Below are 25,817 nucleotides of genomic sequence, written 5' to 3'. Positions count from 1 at the left end.
CCTCTAAGGATATATTATTTATAGTATTTTTGGTTATTTTTCCTAACAAACAATACAAAATATATTATTTCAGTTCTGCTTTGGGGCAGGGATTGGGGTTCAGGATGGAAACACCTAAAATATGGTGATGGGAAGGTGTAATGGTGGTGGGATAGGTGTTTGAATATCAAATGTAATGAAATATTGTGAACTACTTTATAAAATAAATAAATAAATAAAAAGAGAAAGTCACTATAACCCAAACATCATTAACAATTCAATCTAACAAGAATCATGCAGAGTTGTTTTTATTAGCGTTATTCAGATTACAGCAAAGTACTTCAGGTATTACTTCATTTGACAAGCAGACAGACATTCTAGATAAGTTTTCAACAAACTCCAATGACTTAACGACTTCCAGGGACAGCGCACATACACCCCGCAATTAACATGTATGTTAAGTACTTCAAGGTACATCATAAGGGGAAACAAGCTAAAAGACAATTGGTCCTCTTCCATAAAATGATTATCTTGGACAAGTAGCTACAAAGAAAACTAAGTGACTATTACAGAGCTAGAGAGATCTTGCTTTGAAATTTAATTCTTTTTTTTACAGATAGGGCTTTGGGGTCACATATCAGAAGAAAAATGATTCTTTCAGAATGAGCCACACAGCAACTTTTTCTAGGTGCAGAAGTAATGCTAATATGATTTGATTATTTTTTAAGAAATCAAGAAAAGAACAACTTTGTTTAAAACCCACTATAATATATTAGCAATGTTGGGGATGCTTAGTGACTGCTGCTTTTTCTTTCCACGCCTGTAGTTTCTTTATGAATTCTTCTGAGAAATTTTCATTGTGACCGTCTTGACCTCTGTGTATTCATGGAGACCATATTCTCCCCTAGAGAGAAGAAAACCCCATGTAATTCAGTATACTGGTACAAATGTACTATCATACACACTTTGGAACAAGTCTGTTCTTGATCATTTGGCTAGGGACAGTGGAAAATATTTTCTGTGCACATTTCAATAGCAGCTAGCCAACCATAAGAGATCTGGTGTCACATAAATATCTGTGTAAGAAAAAATTTAAAACATATTTTTGCATTTCAGATGTTCATATACACTCATTTGACTTAGTAGAAATTGGCTTTTTTTTTACATTGTCCCACGTACCACTGGAAAATGCGAGTCAGTCCAAAAAGAATTTAGGTTCAAATAAACAGGACAGTACTATACTATATAAATAGTAATTATAGTCACTCTCATGTTGTGAAATTTTAAACTCAAAGTTTAGCCTAGGGTTACTATTTTGTGCAATTTTTTTGAAGTGAGGACCTAGGTATTGCCATGTTTTCATTTTTTTCCTAAAGTTTGGTAATAAGTTTTGAAAGAAAATACTTCCTAGCTGAAGTTTTAATGCCATGTTTTGAGTATTTGAGGGAGGAAGCCAACCTGACCTTGACTGATATATATATATATATATATATATATATATATTTTCATTTTTAAAGAGAGGGATAGGGTTCAGTACTGTTGGACTTTCTCAGAGTGAACACAAGTCAGCCCATTAGGACCTTGTTATTTTGTTATTAATTTACCTTTTCTATACCTCCTAGCAACTTTAAAAATTCAGTGTGATTTAATCTTTGTTCAAGAGACAACTACAAGGACCCTGCTAAACTATTCCCTGCATTATTTAATGAGAGGATTAAATTACATAACATAAGAATACTCTGCAAATCATAACACTCACGCATATGTAAGCTTACAAAGTAAAAAGATCTTGATCCTTTTGTACCCCTTTCTTCTGGTGATATAGACAGGTATGTAGAAGACATCCTTTTCTCCAGGGAAACCTAATCCTCTTACACTGATTATTTTCTTGGCCCATTAAGCTTCTGAAAATACCTTCTAAAAGCTTCAATGAACATGTTCTTCAAAGTAATTAAAGGGTTTAGCCTCAGTTGTCTGAAACCCATTAAAGGATAATAGTATAATAAGCATTTTATCTCACAAAGTCAGATAAATTAACCCATGATTTTTGTCAATAGGTTTTCCATTGTATTTGGGGTTTCATAGACACTTGAAACTCTCAGGAGAGAGCGAAGTGCGATTATTGTCATTCTCAGGCTAATACAAGTCTTGCTCTGTGTTTTTCCTCAGCATATATTGTATGTGTCATAGAGCACAAAAGCATTTATTTGCATTTCTACTTATGTCACTGGGCTTTGAGTTGCTGATTCTATGCTTTAAAAATCTTCAACATACCAATAAACTAAAATCTTATTCAAGTGCTAATTTATTTGATTCAATAGGTCTGCTCCAATATTTCCAGCAAACTTATAGGTCCCATCAATGCTTCTCATCAGGGTCATAAGTACTATTAAAAAGTTATAGCTGTTTTACACTTGTGTGCAAAATCAAACCTGACACTAATTAAGTAAGCCCAATGAAAATGTTTGAAATGACTGGACACATTTAATCAAGCAAAAAATCATAATGTGAGCTCTCTTTATAAGCCTAGTAGTTTATTCCACTTTAATTTCCCCCTTTTCAAAAGGAACAAGGCATAAAGGAATCTCATGTGGGGTGCTGAGACACAAGTTTGAAAGTCTCAAGTGACCTATGGTAACCCAAGTGCAAATTAGTACAATTACAGCAATGCTGGTATCTGCCATCTAATTTATTCCAGTGCTAATACCATGATCTAAGATACAAATTCAGCTTCAGGCATCATGAGAGTGTGTAGACAATTATTTTTCCCTCTTTAAGAACTTTGAGACCAATAAATTCAGCCTTTCTATCTTGGAGGGTAAATTATAATTGAACAATTTGCATCACTTGAGTTCCTGTTTTAATAATTTTTTTAACCATCTTGCAGGGTATGACTTGTTCATTAAATTCATCAAGTAATGGTAATATCCTCAAGTGGAAATTTTGAAGTAGAGCCCTGTAACATAACCTTCCACTTTCTATTTTAAAGAAAAAAATTTTACTGACATTCTAAAATTTTAGGTCAGCACTAATTTCTACTTATGATAGTCTACAAATATCCTTATAATAGTCTACAAGTATCCTTATGTCAAACCATATAGTTTGAACAGGTTTTATCATACAAAATTGATACTTGATCTCCATTAGTTGATTTTCTCTTTTGATTATTTTATCTTTAATTTTCCTTCCTAAAGGACTGTGTTAGATAACGGACCTAGCAATGAGACATTTGCCCTTCAAAATAATCTCACACATGTTTTCATTCTTTCTATAAACTTTTGTCAAGGACTCTCTGATAATGGATAATATGGAGGAAAGGAATTAGAAAGAAAGCAAATAATCTGGAGAATTCACATTTTTTGCCAAGGTCAATGCAAGGATATAAGTATGTAATATGGTATTCAACTCTCAGAACAATCCATAGAAAAAATGTTAGAATATTGTTATTATCATCATCATCATTGTCATCATTATTGTCACTTTGATTTGGGGGTCATACTCAGCTGTGCTCAGGGCTGATTCCTGGCATTGAGCTCAGAGATCACTCCTGGTGCAGCACTAGGGATCAAGTTCAGGTCTGCTGCTTGCAAGCAAGCACCCTAACAGCTGTACTATTACTCTGGCTTAAAATCTTCATTTTAAGTAAGAAAAAAATACTCAAAGTTGTACATAACTTGAAGTGGGCTGCAAGGCTAGTGAGTGGTGGAGTCAGAATTCAAATCCAGTTTGATTAGTGTCCAGTTGTATTTTCTCTATTATGCTATGTTTCCTGTATGTTTTGATCTTTGCCACTTTCTATCTCCCCTAAAAGATTCTAAAGACATATATGGGTTTTCATTGTTCCTCTGATGTTAGTGATTCTCCTTAAATGTTATATTGTGGTGTTCTGTCCTTCAGTACTGTGCTACAGGAAAAATAAATAGGCAAATTCTAATTCAAATAGAAATTCTGAATTAATTCCTTTGGGATAATAATCATTTATTTTTTACTTTTTATTTAATCATTGTGAGATAATAACAATCATTTTAATCTAGTAAAATTCATCTTAATAGAAAGCAATTCTTACAGTTCTCGTCCATTTCCGGACATCTTGAATCCACCAAACGGGCACTGGGCAGATACGACACTATAGCAATTCACCCTAAAAAAAAAAAAGCATGTTATAAATTATACATAACTTATTAAATAACTCTTCAACCTAGAAATTTTGACATTTTCTTTACAACTCTTTCATTTCAATCTAACATACTTCTTGCAATAATAAAGCAATACTGGACCAGAGAGAGCTCAGGGGACAGAGCACATCTTATCATGCACAAGGCTCTCAGTCCAATGCCAAGCATCACATGTCCTCTTTCCAGTACCAGTAAGTGTGGTGCATGTTAATGAAAAATATGTTTCACTGAAAATGAGAATGCAAAAATATATTAAATGTGGGGCCTGAGTGATTGCGTGCCACTACCTGAGCACTGTCAGGAGTGGTTCCTGAGTGCAGAGCCAAAAATAAGTCCTGAAAAACATTGGGTATGGTCCAAAAAACAAAAGCAAAATTAAAAAAAAATGTAATGTAGTGCCTAGAAATAAATAGAATGTGTGTATATGTGTGTGTACACAAATATATGTGGAAGTTAAAACATTTGGGCAGTATATCTTATCTTGAAAATTTGAAGTTTGAATTTTACAAGATAAATGTCTACTGTGCCCCTGGAGAAAAAATATGATATGCTAGAAACAATCTGTTGAACAGATATACTTTATAGCCTATATTCATTAGGCTTTGTTGTGCTCTTGAGAGCTATGTACTTCACTAACAAAAATGCATTTCTTTTTGCAATGGTAATATATATAATATATATAAAATACATGTATAATTTATATAACTTACCATTTTTGCAGTAAATTGGTTCAATAAATTTAGGTTTCATTATTAATTTTCTCATTCTTTGCAATGTTTCATAAGGTGATTAAAATAATAACATAAACAGATCCATTTGAAAGGTCATGAATGATTAAAAATTAAGGGGGTCATCTGCCAGTGCTCAGGTAATTTTCCTGGTTCTTTACTCAGGCACCACTCACAGACTGCTCAGGGACCATATGCATGGCTGAAACCAGGGCTTGCCACATGCAAGCCAAGTGCTCTCCTGCCACTGTACTATTGCTCAGGCCTGAATCATTAAACTAAAAAAGATTTATGATAAAGGATCCAAGCGTTTCCTCATAGTTCCTTATATTAATCTGTGTTTTTAAAACCATGCCTCAGCTGTGTTAAATTATTATAACTGTATCTCTGTTATCCCATTGATCATCAATTTGCTTGAATGGACGCCAGTAACATCTCCATTTGTCCTAGCCCTGAGATTTTAGCAGCCTCTCTTTACTTATTCTTCCCAACGGTGCCACATTGGAAGCTCTTTCAGGGTAAGGGGAATGAGACCCATCATTGTTACTGTACTTGGCATATCGAATATGCCACAGGAAGCTTGCCAGGCTCTGCCATTCGGGCAGGATGCTCTTGGTACCTTGCCAGGTTCTCTGAGAGTGAGAACTAGGCTATAAAAATCAAATCCTACAGTGAAATCACAGGTACAATCCCAGAGATACTGAAATTAAATAATTCTCCTGAAATGAGTATACTTATGACAATGACAGATACTGATATGTTCAATATGTACAATAAAATTAGGATCATTTTGGTTTTAATCAAATAGAAATTTCTTACTGGGTAGTCTCATACCACCAGGTGAAATGATTTCATAATACTTTTTTAAATTAAGAAAACATGTAATATTCTGTTATTCTAAAGTCTAAAACCTGGAACGTGTTTTTTGAAAAGGCAGAAGACAGTACTGTAGGTCTGGCACAGCAGGTAAGGTACTTGCCTGGCCAGCCTCCAGCCCAGGTTCTATCCCCAGCATCACATACTTCCTTGGGTACCACCAGAAATGATCCCCCAGCAAAGAGTGAAAAGTGTGTTCTGAACACTGCCAGATGGAAAACCACCCTCCCCCCAAATCTAAAAAAGCACAGAAAGTTAGTTTTCTTTATTTGCTCTACACTGGAAATGAAATATTTTGGTGTAAGTAAAAGCAGAGCCCCTTGCCCCCAGCCTGGCTGTCTTCACTGGGGCCCCTTGGAGCAAGGCGGGTTTAGTTTCCCTCCCGGCCCAGAGCAGAAAGACCTCCAGAACCCAGACACAGCCCCTCAAGGTCCCTCTCCACACTTTCAGACAAGCCTCACACATGAAGGAACCAGCAGAGAAACCCAGGTGTGCGGGACCCAGGGCTGTTATCTCCAAGCCGGCTCGGATCGGGACTGGGCCTCCTCCACCCAGACCCCCCATTTTCCAGTAGCTTGACAGCCACATCCACAAACTGCCACTGGCGCCGTGTAATGCCATTATCTGCCAAGATCCAGAGACTATAAAACAACACTCCAGGAAGCATGCAGCTGCATTCTCGGCCACTCGACCTCTCATATCCTAGTTCTCCCTCTCAGAGAACATGGCAAGGTACCGAGAGCATCCTGCATGCAAAGTAAAGCCTAGCAAACTCTCCATGGCATATTCGATATGCCAAATATAGTAACGATGATGGGTCTCATTCCCCTTACCCTGAGAGAGCCTCCACTGCAGCACTGCTGGGAAGAACGGGTAAAGAGAGGCTTCTAAAATCTCAGGGCTAGGACGAATGGAGATGTTACTGGTGCACGCTTGAGCAAATCGATGATCAATGGGATGACAATGATACAGTGATACAGTGAAGTAAAAGCAGAACTACTAAATGAGAGTACTCAGTAGAGACATTAATTTCAAGAAAAATGTTTTTTAAAAAAGAAAAATGTTAAGTTGAAAATAATGTCTTGCTGACTGAGTCTCCTTTTTATGCTCCTTTCTTATTATACGTGCCATGCCACAACCTCTAACTATTCCTTGGTATCTAGAGAAAACTAGTAAAAAGAAAGATATGCACCATTTATGGTCCCCACATCCTTCCAGGAGTGATCTTTGAGTACAGAGCCAAAAGTAATCCCTGAGCCCTCTTGGGTGTTTCACCCCAAAGAATATACCTTGCTAGGACCTGGGGAACAAAGTGAGATCTCATGAAGAAAAAAAAAAATTGCTAACAGAACAGTCCGGAGTCTGGGGACTGGGCAGAGTGATGCAACTCTCAGAAGTATTGTCTTACAATTTTATAATGAATTAAGTATAGAAATCAAAGCTATGCACCTGGTGAACAATGAGAGGGAGGTGCTCTCCATTTCCAATGTTAATCCAAACTAAAACTCTTAAATATCTCTAATAATCTCAGAATAAATAACTAATATGTGAATTAAATGTTTAATTAAAAGGGTATTAAATAAACACTGTCTTCCTGTCCATTAACTTTCCTCATACAGAACTTTGATCTCTTGGTGATTAGTATGTGTCAAGTACCTAGAAATTACTTAATACTTTGTATAGTTTGAGTTACGCATCATGTTAGAGAAGTAATTTTAGGATGCTGCATAGAATTAGGAAAACAAAACTCCTCTAAAATTCTTTCGATATAGTATTGTGGTTTTACTTATTATTTGCTTTATTTATGTATGCATTTATTTATTATTTTGGGGGAACCACACTCAATAGTGCTCCTGGCTCTGTGCTCAGGGATCACTCCTGATGGACTCCACGGGACACAGGGGGTGCTGAGGATCCAACCCAGAATGGCCATGTGCAAGGCAAGAGCTGTTGCTTGCTTTAGAATCTCTCTGGTCCGATTTATCTATTATTTTGATAGCAGTAATTTTTCTTAGTAAGCGATGTTATTCCAGTGAAAAATGAAAGTCTGGAAAAAGTCCTGAATGGTATGCTAATATAGTTAACACTGAAATTGTGGCATTATATAGGTTTGGCTTACCACACTGTCCCAGCCTGCAGGGCAGATGATACTGTTATTGCTTTATTAAGATCTTTGGTAAAGATTCCTGCTGATAATCCATACAGAGTATTGTTTGCTCTTTTGATCACATCATCTAAAGATTTAAATTTCATGATTTGCTGTACTGGTCCAAATATCTACATCACAAAAATGAATAAAACACATTGAAATAATTAGTTAAAATGAAACATATAAACTATATTAAAAACTTCCCTAGCCCTTCAAACTATCTGAAATTAAGATTTTGCTTCTTACCTGAAACCTAAGTATAGGAGTAAAAATTGAATCTAAGGCAGGAGGTTAAAATATGTCAAGGTTATGTGTTATTTTCTCTTGGAACAAAATGGGCAGAAGCAAATAAAACATTATTAAATCACTATGTGTTCTATTTAAACTTCCAGAATCAATAATTGTGCATGAAATAATTAAGTTCAAATTTTCTTTCCCATTTAAGAACATCTAGATGTTCTACATATTTTATTCATTTTTCAAGCCACTACATACGTATGTACAAAAAATGGCAAACCTAAGAAAGTGATACTTCTTTTACTAAATAAATGAGTTGTCAATGACTGATAATAATTGATATGTTTTAATATAAAGGTATCATCAACTGAAGCATCAACTATTCTACTGCACTTAGATATTTTCATAATCAGCCAAATTATCTGAATCTTTTTCAGTCTTCTCATCAGTCAAATTTTGTGTAACTCTTCTATACCAAAGTGAGTGATTCATGATGACAGAAAATGAAATTATTAACAACTCTGTAGTAACCAAAGTGGAAGTTTGACGAAAAGTGGAAGGCAACAATAAAAATTAAAATTTTTTTATTTGGTTATTTGACTTTTGCTAAGCTCTCATTAATGTAAATTAAATTTGTTCTGGATTTATACTCAAATGGAAGATAAACAACTAGACTTTAAAAAACAAACCTAAATTATCATGTTTTTACAAAACATATCAAAACTAAATGAAGGAGCTTCTCTTAGTGTTCTAAATTTTTCTGGGTAATGTAAATGAAGGGAGACAATAATCAGAAAAAACAAATAGTTTTCTAATTTTTGTCATTGATCTCAATGATTAAAGATAGCTATCATTCAAAGGAGGTCAAATGTAATCATGCATGGCATATAAAATATTATAATAAATGTGCTAATATCTTATGTAATTTGAGTTGAACACACAGCACATGACTATGGGCTTAAACTCTGATTTAGCATATAAGTAGTACCATCATGCAGATTGGAGGATACAATTGTATTTCTTTGACAGCAAGCCTTCAGCATGCTTGGATCTGGGGTGACTCTTTGCATGTCTACAGTGCTTATAAGAACATCATGACATTGTCTGAGGCCTTGTCTTGCTTCATCCAAGAAATTTTAGACAATTGAAAAGAGAACTATTTATTTGATCAAAATGGTTCTGGTTTATATATGACATTTGCCAAGTTATACAATAACAGCAACTCCAATAATACATATTTGCCAAAAAATGCAAAATTTAATTGAGAGATGACACAATGTGTATAAATTTAAGAATACTTAATTATTCATAGAAATTTGCCTTTTCTTGTTTTTGTTGTCAAATCCAATCTTGCACTTTCCCCCAAGTTTTGATAAATATGGTGGGTAAAACAAACAACTCTCCCAGATTCTTTTGTCATATTATAGACATAAAATACAAGTTTATTAACTCAAAGGATTATGGTTCAGTGCACTTGAACTGTTACTGCGTTGACACTGTAAACTATATTGTTGTTTATTGTGAAATATCTTCATAGTTCCAAATTTTTATATTTATTAAAAAGCCTGTGTTTGTAAGGTAGATAATTTATAGTTCCAACTAAACTTTTCTAGAGATATATCATATCAAAGTATGACATTCTTCTTGATATTAGTTAGTTTTCCTCATTTAATATTTAGCTGTAAAATATTTGTCCAGAAACTTAAGGAAATATGAAGTTGAGAAATATTTGGACCCAAAACACACAGAGGGTAAGGTAAGTAGAAGGGATTTACATGGTTAATGGACTCATGTATTTTGACTGTGTTCATGTCAACATACTTATGCATATAGTTCATCAAGATGGTACACTGAAATTGGATAAAGAGTAAAATAATTCTATGCTATTCACAGAACAATTAAAAATACAATTATCTCAAAATAAGTTTAATTTCAAAGCACTTAATTTTTCCAGTTATACGAATGCATCATCCCAAAGGAGTAAACAACAATGAAGATGAATTATTTTTCTTATGACTTTAAATTAGAGAAAGAAGTACCTGGAAACTACTAAGTATGCTGATCTGTGTTTGGCTAGAAATTCTTAGCTAGCCTACTGAATTCTTTACTATTTTCAGTCTGTATCATAAGTAATTGAAACTTTTATCAATTACAGAGATGAAGAGTAACAAATACTGAGAAACATATTCAAGAGACTTTTTGAAAGGACATTTTATATACAAACATGAAGACAAATATGGTAAAAAAAAAAAGGAACAGAACAAAATGAAACCATTTACCTCCTCTTTGGCAATGCGCATCTCATCTGAAACATTAGAGAAAACAGTGGGCTGGATAAAGTAGCCTTTATTTCCCCATGGTCCTCCTCCACATTCCAGCTTTGCCCCTTCTTTCTTCCCACTCTCAATGAGGCCAAGAATTTTTTCATATTGTTCTTTATCAATCTATTTTAAAATACCACAAATGTAGAAAAAATACTTAGCAACCTGTACACATAAAACATTACTTTCCCTACTAAAGAGAACTTCCTAATGCTAAGATGTGGGTGTTAAGTCAAAGATCCCATCCATCAAGAAATACTGCCAAAGGCTCAGATGAATTATTTTCATATCTTTTGTTCTCATGATTTTTATGGAAAGGGACTTGGAAGACAAATAGTTCTATTTAATGTCTTTTAAGTTTTATAAAAAGGCATATTGACATTGTAGACACGTAAATATTTGCACACAGTAGTAAAATTGAAAGACATACCTGTCATAATCAAACCCACTGATGTACAGACTTTTGGTTGCAATTGAAATTAAAAAAGAGGAAAGGAGGAAAAAAGAACTTTTATACAGGGTTAAAGTAGAGAGGACATTGGGAAAGTATATGACTTAGGGCTTATAGAAGACCTGATTCCTCTACTTAGTTCACCCTACTCCTGACCATCTCTCTGTTTAGGACTGAACTAACAAATCTTGTCATTCTTCCAAGTTCTGTTCCCTGTGGGGAAATTAGTAAATTTGTTTCCAGGTTCTAGTCTGTCCCTACCATTGCCATCTGACTTGGTTAAATAGGTCATATAGAAACCTATTGCAAGAATTACAGAAGTTGGGGCTGGAGCGATAGCAGAGTGAGTAGGGTGTTTGCCTTGCACACGACTAACCTGGGTTGCACACGACCAACCCAGCATCCCATATGGTCCTCCAAGCACCTCCAGGAGTAATTCCTGAGTGCATGAGCCAGGAGTAACCCCTGTACATTGCCGGGTGTGAACCAAAAAAAAAAAATTACAGAATGTGACTAATTCATGAAACAATATTTTGAAAAGGAAAAAAGTAAACCTAGAATTCAGATAAGGAATAACAGTAATTCTCTGCCTGGCTCTGAAACCTACACTATCTTTTGTCTCAGTTCATATACCGAGTGTTGAAAGACTAAATGACCTTTGGACACCAAATTGGTGGTAAAAGCTGCCTTTTTAGCAAGTGTACCTGGGGTTAAGATTTAAAAGACAATCACCAGAGTTACAGAAGTAATAGTAGGGGGGTTTCTTGCTAGTAGAACTTGTTTCTCCTCACATACTAAAACATGTTGTGCTTAATCTTTTGTGACTCCCACCCCCATCTTCCTAGACCCAGAAAATGTTTCATAACATTTGAAATGCTTACAACCTCGTTTTCTACCCAATTAGATTATGCTCCATTCAAAATAAAAGGAAATTTTTTTTCCAAAAAGCTGAAACAATAGTTAGCACAAAATACTCCTCTGTATAATATTTAATTGGATATTGCAAAAAAAAGAAACATTCTTTTGTTCCCAGCAGATTAAGCTACATGGTGTTGGTTTAGTAAGCAACATTTAAGTTACTGCTTATTATTTGACATCACTATACTAAGAGGCAGTGTTACAAACTTCTGCATAGTAAAAGTGCTTATTTAACTAATACATTTGTCAGTTAAGTGATCAAAGACTTCTGCATTTCTTTTTTTTTTTTTTTTTGCTTTTTGGGTCACACCTGGCGATGCACAGGGGTCACTCCTGGCTCTGCACTCAGTAATTACTCCTGGCGGTGCTCAGGGGACCATATGGGATGCTGGGAATCGAACCCGGGTCAGCTGCGTGCAAGGCAAACGCCCTACCCACTGTGCTATCACTCCAGCCCCAGACTTCTGCATTTCTATACAGAACATTTCTAGCATTTTCCAAGAAATTAACTTGACTATGCCCTTAAAAATGGTGATTTTTAAGGTTTTATTTCAAAATGGTGTTTCTAAGTCAAAACATATACTGTCTGCAAATAAATACTTTATTTATAGAATAATTATAAAATAAATATTTATAGAGTAAATACTTGGTGAAAACTAGAACCCGGCTTAACACTAAAAGGATTTATTTGTTTGCTAAAAAATATGGATGAGCACCAACTTCTAAACAATATGGGAATCCTAATTTTTACAGAAAGCTATTGTCAAAAGCATTGAATAATGTGGTTCAACAACTAAACCAGCAACTCTGCATGACTTGGACTTGGTAGCACAAAGTGATTCTTCCAAGATAGACTTCCCAAGCAGTGCTCAGGAGGTCTGAGGACACCACAAGAGATTCTTGGCCATGCACTCTGATGTTAATTGTTAGAGTTGAGGATGTGATGCAGCCTGGACCTAGCACTGCCAGCATGCTCAGAGGCTCCTAGTACTACACTGGCAGTAGTAGGAGCCTCCAGAGATTCACTTGGTGACTATGTAGTGTCAGGGATTGAACCACAGTAAGCCATGCTGGGCATACACCAAACCTCTCTCTGCACTGTCCCTGGCCCATGTTTAACAAGATCATGTAATTGAAATGTCCAGGACAAATTGTTAACACTGCACTAGAGAATGCTTTCTCAAAGTGGGCAATGCTATCCCTCTCTCAGGGAATGCTGGAGCAATCCAGGGGTCTCTAGTGGCCGTAGGTACAATTGGGGTACACCTTTGTGTATTTGCTTCAAGAAGGCAGATTAGGGGCTGAGAATGATAGTGCAGTACTAAGGCATTTACTTTGCATGCAGACAACATTGATACAATCCCCAGCATTCCATGTAGTCCCCCAAGCACCATCAGGAGTAATTTCTGAGTGTTGAGTCATGAGTAACCTCTGAACATCTCTGGGTGTGGCCCAAAATAAACAAAGAAAAATTAAAAGTAATAAGGTAGATTGGGGGGCATTGAATTTTTTTTTTAATGGAGGGGGAAAGTCAAGTATTCCTGGGAATTTCTGCACTAGCATTTAGACCAAATGATACAAATTTCACTTAGATGAAGTACTTATTTATTTGTGTCTGGTTATTTTCATTTTCCACTAATAAGTGCCTTCCAGTTTTAGACTGACCACACCTAAACCTGGTTTTCTTTTCAGAACTCAGGAACTTCTCAGTTCTGCTAGGATGTGATGAGGCCTCTGAAATGCCATATGGGCCATTAGCTTCTGTGTTCTTTCATGAAATGAAATAGGTCATACTATTGCTTTAATAGTCTCAAAGTATTTTGTGTAGATGTGCATGATATTCCTTAGGATTGATGGATTGAAAAAGAAGACAAATTGAAAAACAACATTGCACACTGTAAACCAATAACCTTTTAAATTATTTGGAAGCTACACAGCAGCAAGAAGAAAGAGAATAGATATATGAAGCTATGGATCTGTGATAATTGTCACCATATGTAAACCTGAAAGAGGTATTTATGAACCAAATGTTCAGACAGAAGCTTTATATAGATTATCTCATTTAACTGCATAAGAAACCCTCAAAATGTATGCTACTACTGTCATGTTACAGACAAAAAACAGTTTTGAGGTGGAAGGATTTAGATCCAGACCTAATTCAAAAACCCAGCTCTCTCCGGTTCAAGAGAAAATGTGTGTGCCTCTGCCGGCTAATGCTAATATATATGATGAGGATAGAATTACTTCTTTTTTGTTTGTTTTGCTTTTGGGGTCACACCCAGTGATGCTCAGGGGTTAGTCCTGGCTTGGCACTCAGGAATTACTCCTGGCGGTGCTGGACCATATGGGATGCCGGGGATCAAACCCAGGTCGGCCATGTGCAAGGCAAATTCCTCACTCACTGTACTATCACTCTGGCCCAGAATCACTTCCTAATAAATGAAAATTCTGACTTGACAAGTCTTAAAGAAAATATACATTTTGTTCTGAAATCAGACAGTAAAAGCACTTTGTCAATGATGAGAATTTACATATATATGCATATATGTGTATATATATATATATATATATGCTGACGTATCTTTTACTCAGCATCTTTTACTCTTGCACTATTCCTTCTATTATACCTGAGGTCCTTGACTGATTCCCACGGCTAGAGGATTTCCAAGAACATACTTCTTAGCACGTTCAACACTTCTTCGAACAAACTCATCATAAATTGATTCTTCCACAAAAAGCCGTGATGCAGCAATGCAACATTGCCCCTGATGGTAGAATAACCCAAGGTGTGCGAATTCAACAGCACTATCCACTGCAAAGAAAACGTGCATATTAAAGGAGTTATACTGGACAGATAACTTATTTTTATACATATTTCTCAGGTGTCATTTGGTATTATTAAAAAACATAAGCTATGTAGTTAGATATAGACTTAACAGATTTTTATCTTTTGTTAGTCAGATAATAAATTAATTTTTCTGGCATTTAATTTGTTATAAAATGATAGCAAGGAATTGTAGCATCTGAAAAAATGTTATTAAATATCATATACATAAAATGATGTAAACAGGACCAAGAATATAAAAATTGTTATAAACCAAATCTCACAACAAAAGCTTTTTATAAATATTTCAATTTATGTAATCAATAGGAATAACTAGGAAAATAAGAAAAATTGTTTAAATAATAATATAGCTTTTTCTGATTATTTCAATTAATGAGCATCAGAACAGAAGGAAACTGGAAATGTGAAAATGGAATCTCCCACTGGTCTTAGTATGTATGAGGCTATCTCACCACACTAGTTGTGATGTCAATAGTTAAATATTGTTTAAGTATGTTTATATATGTATATAATATATTGCCTATATTGTAGACTTGATTAAATATGCCTATAACATATCACCATTAATCCATAGAATCATATGTATTTATATGTACTGTATTAATCCCACATACAATACATGTATGTATACATATATAAAGCATATATACATGTATGTATACACTGTACCACTGTCCTCCCTTTGTTCATTGATTTGCTCAAGCAGGCACCAGTAATGTCTCCATTGTGAGACTTGTTACTGTTTTTGGCATATCAAATATGCCACGGGTAGTTTGCCAGGCTCTGCCATGAGGGCGGGATACTCTTGGCAGCTTGCCGGGCTTTCCGAGAGGGATGGAGGAATCAAACCCAGGTCAGCCGTGTGCAAGGTAAACGCCCTACCCGCTGTGCTATCGCTCAATGACCATTAAATATAAAATAGTTACTTTTTCAAATTCAGCTAAGAAAATAGTAAATATACATTTCAAACTGGGCTGGAGCGATAGCACAGCGGAAGGGCATCCGCCTTTCACACAGCCGACCCGTGCTCGATTCCTCCGCCCCTCTCGGAGAGCCCGGCAAGCTACTGAGAGTATCAAGCCCGCATGGCAGAGCCTGGCAAGCTACCTGTGGCATATTGGATATAGCAAAAACAATAAGTAACAATAAGTCTCACAATGAGACACGTTACTGGTGGCCGCTCGAACAAATCGATGAGCAATGGGATGATAGTGACATTTCAAACCAGAAGGAAAAGCAATATTATCTGTGTTAGCCCTATTGAAGAATTAAAACTTTTAAGGACAAATATTGTAAGGGAATAACAAATGGCCAAAGGCGACAGAGCCTAAGAATTGGTCTATAGAACTGAGCTTAACATATGGGTGATGGGGAAGAGTAAATTGAGGGAGGGCAGTCTGATAGAGAGATTCCCATTGAAACATTGTATACATGAAACTCTATCACTAACAGTGCTGTAAAGCATGATGGAGAAAATTAAAAAATAATAAATAATTTAAATCAATATAAATGTGTTATATTTAATTTTAACAGTAAATTGGACTCTGAGTTATGTCTTACACTCCCATACTAGAAATAAACTCTGCAAACTTGAAGGTCACCGTATGGCAGTACCAGATAGTGAGAAGGGTAATGAGAAAAGTTAACAGGGAAGCTCAGACTCACAGTCAGCATCTGCAAATACAATGCAAGGGCTCTTTCCTCCCAGCTCCAAGGTCACTCTTTTCAGATTGCTATTCCCAGCTGCTTCTTTGATCTTTTTGCCAACCTGAAATGGAACATTGCAAAGGAAACTTAACTCGTTCTCCTAAAAACAGGTTTATTTACCATTTTAAGCTTACATGTTTGGGCCATAGTTAAGTTGCATTTTGGAGAACCATTAAATCTCATTTTTAAAGATCTGGCACCTTCAGCTAATGTGACCTCCTCCATTCAAGTATAAATACAAAGTGGATCGAAGGTATACTCAAAAGAACAGGAATATAAAACTTGGCTAAGTTATCTTGATACTTACATTTAGATCGGAAGTTATTATTCATTTGAATCATAAATTTATCTTTCTGCTGATCAACCTTACATGTGGCAATGTATCCAAATGAACATTTATCTTTCCACTAAAATCTAGAAAACTCTAGCTGGAATATTAAAAATTCCCTAAAACTTATCTTTTCCTTACAATATTCCTATTCTGACCTGGGTTGCCTCTAAATCTTTCCTTACTTGGAGTCTAGTTTGTCATTTTTATACGAATGTTTTTCTACAACATCATATAGGCTACAGTTGTATAGCTCTTTAAGTCAACATCTGTACATAATTTCTAAGGATTGCCACCAGAAAGTCTAATTTTCACCCATAGAGGTGAAATATGACATATACACTCCTTTCGCTTTTCCTATCATTAAACACTATTTTGTTCTACCAGTCTAAGATTCGATTTTGTTTCATTTAGGGTTTTTTGTTTGGTTAGTTTGGGTTTTGGTGGGTGGAGGGTGTGTCTGCGTGTGGTGGCACTCAGGGCTCACTCCTGACTGTGCTTGAAACATCATTTGTAGTGCTGGGGATCAGACCCAAGTCAGCCTCGTGCACAGCAAGAATTTCACTCTCTCTTCTCAACCCTTGCTTTATTTCTTTACGTAGAGCACGTTATTGAAACCTCTGCTCCGTGTTGAATCTTTTGATTTCACTAAGCATGACTCCTCTAGCCCCAGCCATGCTGTTTCCAATAGCAGGATTTCCTTTCTTCCTTTGCTTCACTTGAACTTAGTTCTTAGCTCCTCTTTGGAAACATCTCTGAGGACTTGAAAGGACAAAACCATCCTTTCTTCTGGTATCCCACAGAACTTTCATGAGGACTTTCGGTGTCCCTTGGATTGTATGATTTGTTTTATTGGGTTTGTTTGTCTGGACCACACCTGGACAACACCATGCTCAGGGATTATTCCTGGCTAAATACTTAGGTGCTACTCCTCATGGTCCAGGGAACCAAATGGGATGCCAGGAATCAAACCCGTGTTGGCTGCCTGCAAGGTAAGTATCCTACCCATTGTACTATCACTTTAGCCCCAGATTGTATTATTTGTATATGAATCAATTTTCCAAACATATGTCTGATCCTGGGTAATGGTAGCAGTGTCCCATCCCAACTCAGTTCTCTGTTCTGCAGAATCTATCACGGCACGGCAGTACTGAATCACTTCATCATTGATTGCTGAGTGACAGATTTATTCTTTCTTTAATGTCTCCTTCCCTCTCCTTCACTGGATGCCTTTGGATAGGAGATCTAGAATAAAGAAATTGGATCTGTGCCCTGTGCTGCCACTGTTAGCTGCATCCTACTATTCTGGTCTCTTAAATGTAGCTGACTCTTTTCGGAGAAATATTGTTTTTATTCATTTATTTTTCATTGTAATCCCTTCCTAGCAAGCTACATTTCTACAAGTTTTATTTTTTAATCTCTAAGCCCTGTATTGTTTTATAGCTTTTTCTTTTTTATTACTTCTACAGAAATTTAATGTAAAATGATCTTTGTTTTCTTTTTTAAAGATGGCTCATTTTACTTTACTTCATGTATTTGTTGGATTTCTTTTCCTAATTCACATATCATATCTTAATAAAAATTTGTATTCCTATTAAACAAGATGTAGGTAGATGTGGACTATCTTCTTTTATGTTGACAATGAATAATAAAGTCTTATTTAAGACAATATTAAGCAGTGACCGTTCACTCTCAATCTCCACTTAAAAAGGTTAATGAACAGATCACTAATTGAGATGCAATTAAAGATCTTTTGCATCTCAAATAGATAAGAACTTAGAGGAGGATGTAACAAAAAAAAGGGAAATGACTATAGAATATTTAATACCACTTATGAGTAATTGGCATGAAGTGAATTTTTTACTATTTATTAACATATAATTTTCTCTGTATAATTCAGTATATTGTACTCTAATATTATAAGATACTCAAATTTAACAAGGATACTTCACTGAAGACTAAGAAGAATAATTCAGAATCTGAACTGAAATATTTGCTTCTTCTAATCTGCTATTATTATTATTTTTTTTGGTGATGCTTCTTTTTTTTTAATTTTTTATTGAGTCACCATGTGGAAAGTTACAAAGTTTTCAGGTTTAAATCTCAGTTATACAATGCTCGAATACCCATCCCTTCACCAGTGCTCATATCTGCTATTATTTTTGGTTGGTAAACTTCCCCCAAAACATTACAAAGAACTAAAGTGTGAACTGTAACAAAGTGACAGTGACAGTGAAAATAAGACCAGGGAATAATACCCATTGGCCAGGGAACTGGTGAAGTGAATAGGGTTGGGGTCTAAAGTTCAAAGCATGCGTTGAGTCCTTACTGGAAAGAATCCAGAATGCTAAACTGCGAAAGTTTTACTTTTCTGTGTTTATCACCTTTGCTCTGATTTCAAGTTACAAGTTCACCATTTAAAAATTTGTTTTATGACCAACATTTTCAAATGTTATTTTCACAGAATCCTGGATTTTGGATTGTTTTTTCCCTACCTCAATTAAATGCAACCATTTTCTACTTTATACCTATGGAAATTTAAGAAAATTTATTTACCTAATTTTAAAAGACTAGGAAAAAATATTTTCCACTATTTTAGTTCTTTATGTAAATTTTTTAATGTTGCAGTAAATAACTAGGAAGCATGAAAGAATAAAATTAGCCACTTGTCCCTATTCAACAATTTTCTCTTGCTTCTTAATCTCCTGAGGGCTAAAAGAAACCTCCAAACTAACCAGTTTTCAAAATAAAGTTCTAGCATTCATTCAGAGAGCATTATTCCTTTTTTTAAAACTCCCTTTCCTTTCTTAGAATGAGAATGAGTTTATTCTCATTTTTTATTATTTATATTGTATGCAGAATCTCCTGCCTCCACACCAGGCTATCTTTACTGGGGGCCCCTTAGGAGGGGGAGTCAGGCTGAGTTTCCCTTCCCTCCCCAAGCAGAGACCTGGCAGCCAAAAACCTCCAGAACCCAGCCAAAGACATGCTCAAGGCCACTCTCCACACACTTAGATGAGCCTCACACATGAAGGAACCGGCAGAGAAACCCAGGCGGGACCCGTGACTAAGATCTCCAAGCCCCCTCAGATCAGGACTGGGCCTCCTCCACCCAGATCCCCATTTTTCCAGTAGCTTGGCAGTCACACCCACAAACTGCCTCTGCCCCATGTAATTTCATCAATGACCAAAATCCAGAGACTATAAAAACAAAGCTCCCGGAAGAGAGTGAAGCAGAGTCTCTCACAGCAGAGCCTGGCAAGCTGCCCGTGGCGTATTCGATATGCCCCAAACAGTAGCAATAATGGGCTTCATTTCTCTGACCCTGAACACGACAGGGATGAATGGAGACATTACTGGTGCCCACTCTAGCAAATCGATGCACAATGGGGTGACAGTGATATAGTGATGTTGTATACCAGTAAGACATATGTTGATATTTTCCATTCACTATTTGAAAACTCACAGTTTTTAAAAAGTTTAGTTTACAAATTAACATTAATGTTTATGTTTTAGGTGTAGAGTGTTCCCACACCATATCATGATCTAACTGTAAATATCTCCACCATTTTTCATAGGATCCTTCCTATCCTAACCTCTTTCCCTCTGCTCCCTGATGACCTCAGTTCTGCAGTTAGAATCTAGGGATGTATTCACTGGACACTGTCACATAATTTAGTAGAATGATTCCAACCTTTTTCACTTCTTTCGCTTGATAAAATATGATGACCACTTTCTTTTGCTTGCATAGGATGTCATCTCAATAGACAGACAGACATTCTTCCTGGGTGGGGTTGGGGGGAACTCTCCTTTTAGACTCCTTTCTCACTTATTCGATCTACCTTTAACCTTTTCAACAGCAAAACTGGCACCAGAGAACCAGAAAACCAAGCTGGGCCTATAGTATATCTAAGAAATCTGAGCTGCTGGCTTCCTTTCTGAGTGTTTGGGAAGAGAGAGCTGCAAATAAAAAGCTCAGAGTGAAACACTCATATTTAATTTCCGTAATCTACAGGATAAAATTATATTCATTCAAAAAAATTACTACAATTTGCTTTATATTTTCTGTCTAAACCTACTAGTTAGTTATATGACAAGGTCTAACCAAGTATACTTCTCATCAGGAAAATTAATGAATACACTGAAACCAGTTTACTCCACTCTTTTGGTTTGTAGGAGGTATTTTTGTTCCATCTCAAATACATCTGTTTATGTTCTATAAACATATTTGAAAGCTAGAATAGGGAACAAATAATTAGAAAGGACCTGTTTTAGGGAAGTGTCGACTTTAGAATGATTGCATAAAACATGCGTCTGATGTGGAGATTCAGACACTCTTAGCAATGGCCTACATGAATAAATTACCTCCGTGGACCCTGTGAAGGCCACTTTATCAACATCCATGTGAGAGGAAATGGCTGCCCCTGCCGTAGGTCCATAGCCAGGGACAATATTCACGACTCCTGGAGGAAACCCTGCCTAAAAAAAAAAAAGGTACGAAAGTTATGCCATGACAGAATTTGACAATATTTTTTCACATACCAGAAAATGTGAGTGGAATCAAAACTGCCCCTTTCATTAATATTAGGACTTTCTCTACCAAGAAAGATCCACTTAAGTGGCTTTGCTATCATCATGATCATGATCATCATCATCATTGCCATTAATGCTGCAATTTAACTTTTTTTAATATAGACTGAAAAGCTGTGTTACTATGGGATCACTTCTTTACAGGGTAAGTCCATGTTTGACTTTAATGGATCACTGTTTCAATGATGACTGTCTCAGGTTTCATAATATAACTCCAGAAGGTAATGTACATAAAACAGTAGTGAGTCACTCACACTGATGGAAAGTAATGCATTAGTGTAAGATCAGTAATAATAAGTAAAAGGACCCTCCACTTTCAAATTTTAACAGAAGTGATACAAAAGGGTTTCAAAATTCCACTGATAGTAGCTAATCAGAAAAATGCTAGTTAAAAAAATAAGTCAAGCCCTTCCGATTAAGTTTTACAGATTTATTTTATTCCTAGATAAAAACAGATCAGGTAGAAAACAGTTACATCAGCTAAGATGAAGACACTGAAATTTCATCTTAATTACATTAAAAAGCCTTATTTTTAAAAAATCTCTCTTAAATTTTTAATTTGAAGTAAAGATTATTTTCAAGACATAGGTTCAGGTTTCCTAATTGGATGTTTCTAGTGACGAAAGCCTATTTTTAAAGTTTTGCTAACATGAAGGATAAAGGACAATACATTTTTTTCAAAAAAAAAAAGCTCTTAACAGAATCTTGGTAGTGAAAGCAAATTTATATAAGCTCTCTTGCCAGTCTTTGTTATCAGAAAAGTAATAAGTACAAAAGAGTTCATAATAGAAAAAGAGAACATAAGAGCTGGAGAGATAGTACAGAGAGTAAAGCCTTTGCCTTGCACATGGCCAACCCAGCTCGATCTGTGTCTGGGTACCCCATCTGGTCCTGCGAACACAGCCAGGAGTATTCAGAGCCAGGAGTAAGCCCTGAAAAATGCTGGCTTTGCCTACCCCAAAAAAGAGTGACAGGATATAAACATATTTTCTGATAAGTTGATGTGTTTAGAAATAAAGTGCCCAGTATTCTGAGCAAACATATTGGCAGAAAGCTCCAACATTTGGATGAACTAGTTTAAGCTAATATATACAACTTCTAGTGGGCATAAATTAGCAGCAGTTATAAATCAACTCATTTCAACATTTAAAAAAATGTCATTGATTTTCACTTTTTTGCGGGGGGGGGGAGAACAGCAGGGTGGAAGGGGAAGGCAGAACTGGTCGTGCTCAGGGCTTACTCCTGACTCTGTGCTCAGGGGTCACTCCCGGTGGACCCAGGGAACCATAGGGATGTCGAGGGTCAAACCACCCTGGTCGGCTAAATGCAAGGCAAGACCCTTCCCACTGCACTATCTCTCTGCTATATCCAGTGTACTATCTCTCTGGCCCTTTAACATATATCAATGTCATCCTGTTGCTCATCGATTTGTTCAATCGGGCACCAGTAACGTCTCTCATTGAGAGACTTATTGTTACTGTTTTTGACATATCCAATACAGCATGGGTAGCTTGCCAGGCTCTGCCGTGCGGGCTCGATACTCTCGGTAGCTTGCCGGGCTCCCCGAGAGGGGTGGAGGAATGGAACACGGGTCGGCCGAGTGAAAGGCAAATGTCCAACTGCTGTGCTATCGCTCCAGCCCTTAACATATATATATATATATATATATACACACACATATACATATATATGTGTGTGTATACACACACACATATATACATACATACATATATACATACATACATATATATATATATTTTCTGTCAGAGTTGGGCGAAAAAGAGAGAAACACGGCGAACATGAGGTCTCCATGTGGTCTGCATTTGGGCAGGCGTTCATGGGGGCGGCCTCAGCCATCCTGACTGCATGCAGTGCAGTGATTGCTTATCACAGAACAGGAGCCATTGGCAGACAGTGCGATTTCCATCACCCAGTGAGGTCTTCCTGGCTCAGACTATGATTCCAGAGTTCTTGTGGCTTTTTGATTCAGGAAACTCACCTCTTTAATGAGCGAGGCCACATGAAGAGCAGTGAGTGGCGTTTGCTCTGCTGGTTTGACAACCACAGTGTTTCCACAGCTGAGGGCAGGTCCCAGCTTCCAAATCAGCATAACCAATGGGAAATTCCACTAGAAAAAACAGATGACAATAGAGTCTTTGTATTGCTGAAAACCACATTTACTAATCTAACTTCTACATCAGTAAGTTAAGTAATAACAGTAATAGTTTTGTTTAATCATCTGCTGTATTCTAATTAAGTTAATTGCTAAAAGTAACTCATAAATGAAAAAAACAAAGCTCCAAATAAACTAGATTTGAAAAGGACGCAGGAGTCATAATATTTTATCAAGTAAAGTTGTTCTTATTTAAAAAGCTTTAAAGAGCCTGGAGTGATAGCACAGGGCATTTGCCTTGCACGCAGCCAACCAGGGTTCGATTCCCAGCATCCCATATGGTTCCCTGAACACCACCAGGAGTAATTCCTGAGTTCAGAGCCAGGAGTAACCCCTGAGGATCACCAGTTGTGACCCAAAAAGAAAAAATAAATAAATAAATAAAAATTTAAAGAAAAATAAAAAGCTTTGAAAATCTTTACTGACAAATTTTACTACTAACAAAATATTCTGTGGCATCTTGTTTTTTAAATTTAATTTTTTAATTAAAATAGTTTAGGTAACATGGTTATAATATCGTTTGTACTCATGTATTGATATATACAAGCTACAGGTACTCATGTATTGATATATACAAGCTACAGGTACTCATGTATTGATATATACAAGCTACAGGTACTCATGTATTGATATATACAAGCTACAGGTACTCATGTATTGATATATACAAGCTACAGAAGTCCACCCACAACCAAAGTCCTAAAACCCTCCACCACTCTCTTATATCACCTGGAGTTCACTTTTTTGTTCCCTCCCCCATTATGCTTCTTAATCTCAATTTTATAATCCAAGGCCAAGGTTTTGTCACAGTCCAGTACTATTTATTTCCCCTCCCCACCTTTTTTATCTCTTTCTATTCCACAAAGTGAGATCATTTTTCCTTGGCCCTCTGACTTACTTCATTTCACCTTGTTTCCATTGCTTTTTCTACCAGGGAAAAACTATCACTGCTTGGCTTAGAAATAGTTATTGCTTAACTATTAAGCAATATCCAGGTTAAGTACGTGATTAAAAAGTATGATTATTTCTTTCTGCCTGGAGATTATTTATTGGGAGTTATAGATGTGCAACAAATACAAACTGTTATTACCACTCAAAATTATAGAGCTTTCATGAATTTAATTTTGATTTTTGAAATAATAAGCAAATTCATGTAACAAGTTGCTAAGTGTATCCATTTCAGTCTTATTGGGGCTGAAGATAAGCCAATGCCACTTCCAGCTATAAAAATACAATGGACACCTTACCATATTTCTATTTAACCTATTTAAAAAATCAAATAAAGTGAAATTATTTAATAGTCTCCTGTTCATTGAACTTAAAGGGAAGCATTTATGATTCTCTTAAAAATACCACATTCTCTAAGAAAAAAAATGAATCATTAATTCTTTTAAATTAGGGAATATTTCATACTAATGTTCCAAGTAGCTCTGCATAGTTTTATTCATTTTAATTCATTTTTCTTTCAGTACTTACATACTCTGGTTCTAGTCTCCCAATATATTATATTTTCCCCAAATTGTGTTCTTACATTAGCTATAACATTAATGACTCCTGTTAAATATATGTATAGCATGGGCTTTAAAAAGAGCTTATTATATAACTTTTCATAAACAATAGAGTGAGTGGTTAAGATTTGTTTACTTTTGTAAAATTGAAACTCACTCCAGACATATGCCAGGAGATTGAAACATTGCTGTACTATCAGAAAACCTATTCAATATGTTGTCACTTTTTCACTGGGAAAACGAAGTTCAATAGTTTCTACATTGGCTTCATATTTAGAAAAATTTAAGCATCCACTTGTGTTAGAGAAGTTTTTGTATTAAAGGAAATAAATTATATTTTATTTTAAGAGATTGAAAAGTATACCAGTCTCAGAACTGTTTGTCTCAATTGACTATTTGTATTAAACATAATAAAACACTGGTTAATGATAATGCATCATAAAACCTTCAGTAGGAAAGGAAAATGTTTTGTTGATCATGTGTGTGTGTGTGTGTGTAAGTTTGAGTTACTAATTTTTAAAATCAGTACTTTTTAACAAAACAACTTGACCAAAAATCTGTCATAGAATTTAGAGACCCATTAAAAACAAACAGAATTTAATAAGAAAAACGAGATATTAAAAAGATATAGGAAATCAACTTACAGGAATGATCTGACCACACACACCAACTGGTTCATGTCTTGTGTAAGTGAAAAAGTCCCCATCTGGAAAAAAAGAAAACCACATCTTTAGGAATTCAGTTGACATTCACAGAATCCTCTGCATCTTAAATGAGCAGTGTAAAAATAATAAAAAGTAAATAGAACTATGTCTAGTTACTGTAAAATAAA

General features: G+C 35.9%; 1 protein-coding gene across 1 annotated transcript in view; it reads right to left on the bottom strand.

Annotated features, from left to right (window-relative positions):
- Positions 1-271: 271 nt before the first annotated feature.
- Positions 272-25,817, bottom strand: part of ALDH1A1 (aldehyde dehydrogenase 1 family member A1) — a 53,687-nt gene continuing 28,141 nt past the window's right edge. Inside the window, exons 5-13 of the mRNA XM_004612955.2 lie at positions 25,630-25,691; positions 23,304-23,432; positions 21,080-21,193; positions 16,345-16,447; positions 14,462-14,646; positions 10,424-10,588; positions 7,878-8,035; positions 4,046-4,120; positions 272-883 (exon numbers count right to left, since the gene is read on the bottom strand). Of these exons, the coding sequence (XP_004613012.1) occupies positions 811-883; positions 4,046-4,120; positions 7,878-8,035; positions 10,424-10,588; positions 14,462-14,646; positions 16,345-16,447; positions 21,080-21,193; positions 23,304-23,432; positions 25,630-25,691 (1,064 nt within the window). The 3' untranslated portion in view covers positions 272-810. The remainder of the gene's footprint in view (positions 884-4,045; positions 4,121-7,877; positions 8,036-10,423; positions 10,589-14,461; positions 14,647-16,344; positions 16,448-21,079; positions 21,194-23,303; positions 23,433-25,629; positions 25,692-25,817) is intronic.

Source organism: Sorex araneus, chromosome 1, assembly GCF_027595985.1.
Source record: "Sorex araneus isolate mSorAra2 chromosome 1, mSorAra2.pri, whole genome shotgun sequence".
Taxonomy (NCBI): Eukaryota; Metazoa; Chordata; class Mammalia; order Eulipotyphla; family Soricidae; genus Sorex; species Sorex araneus.
Note: the sequence above shows the minus strand (reverse complement) of the source record. Positions and strands in the feature narration are given on the sequence as shown.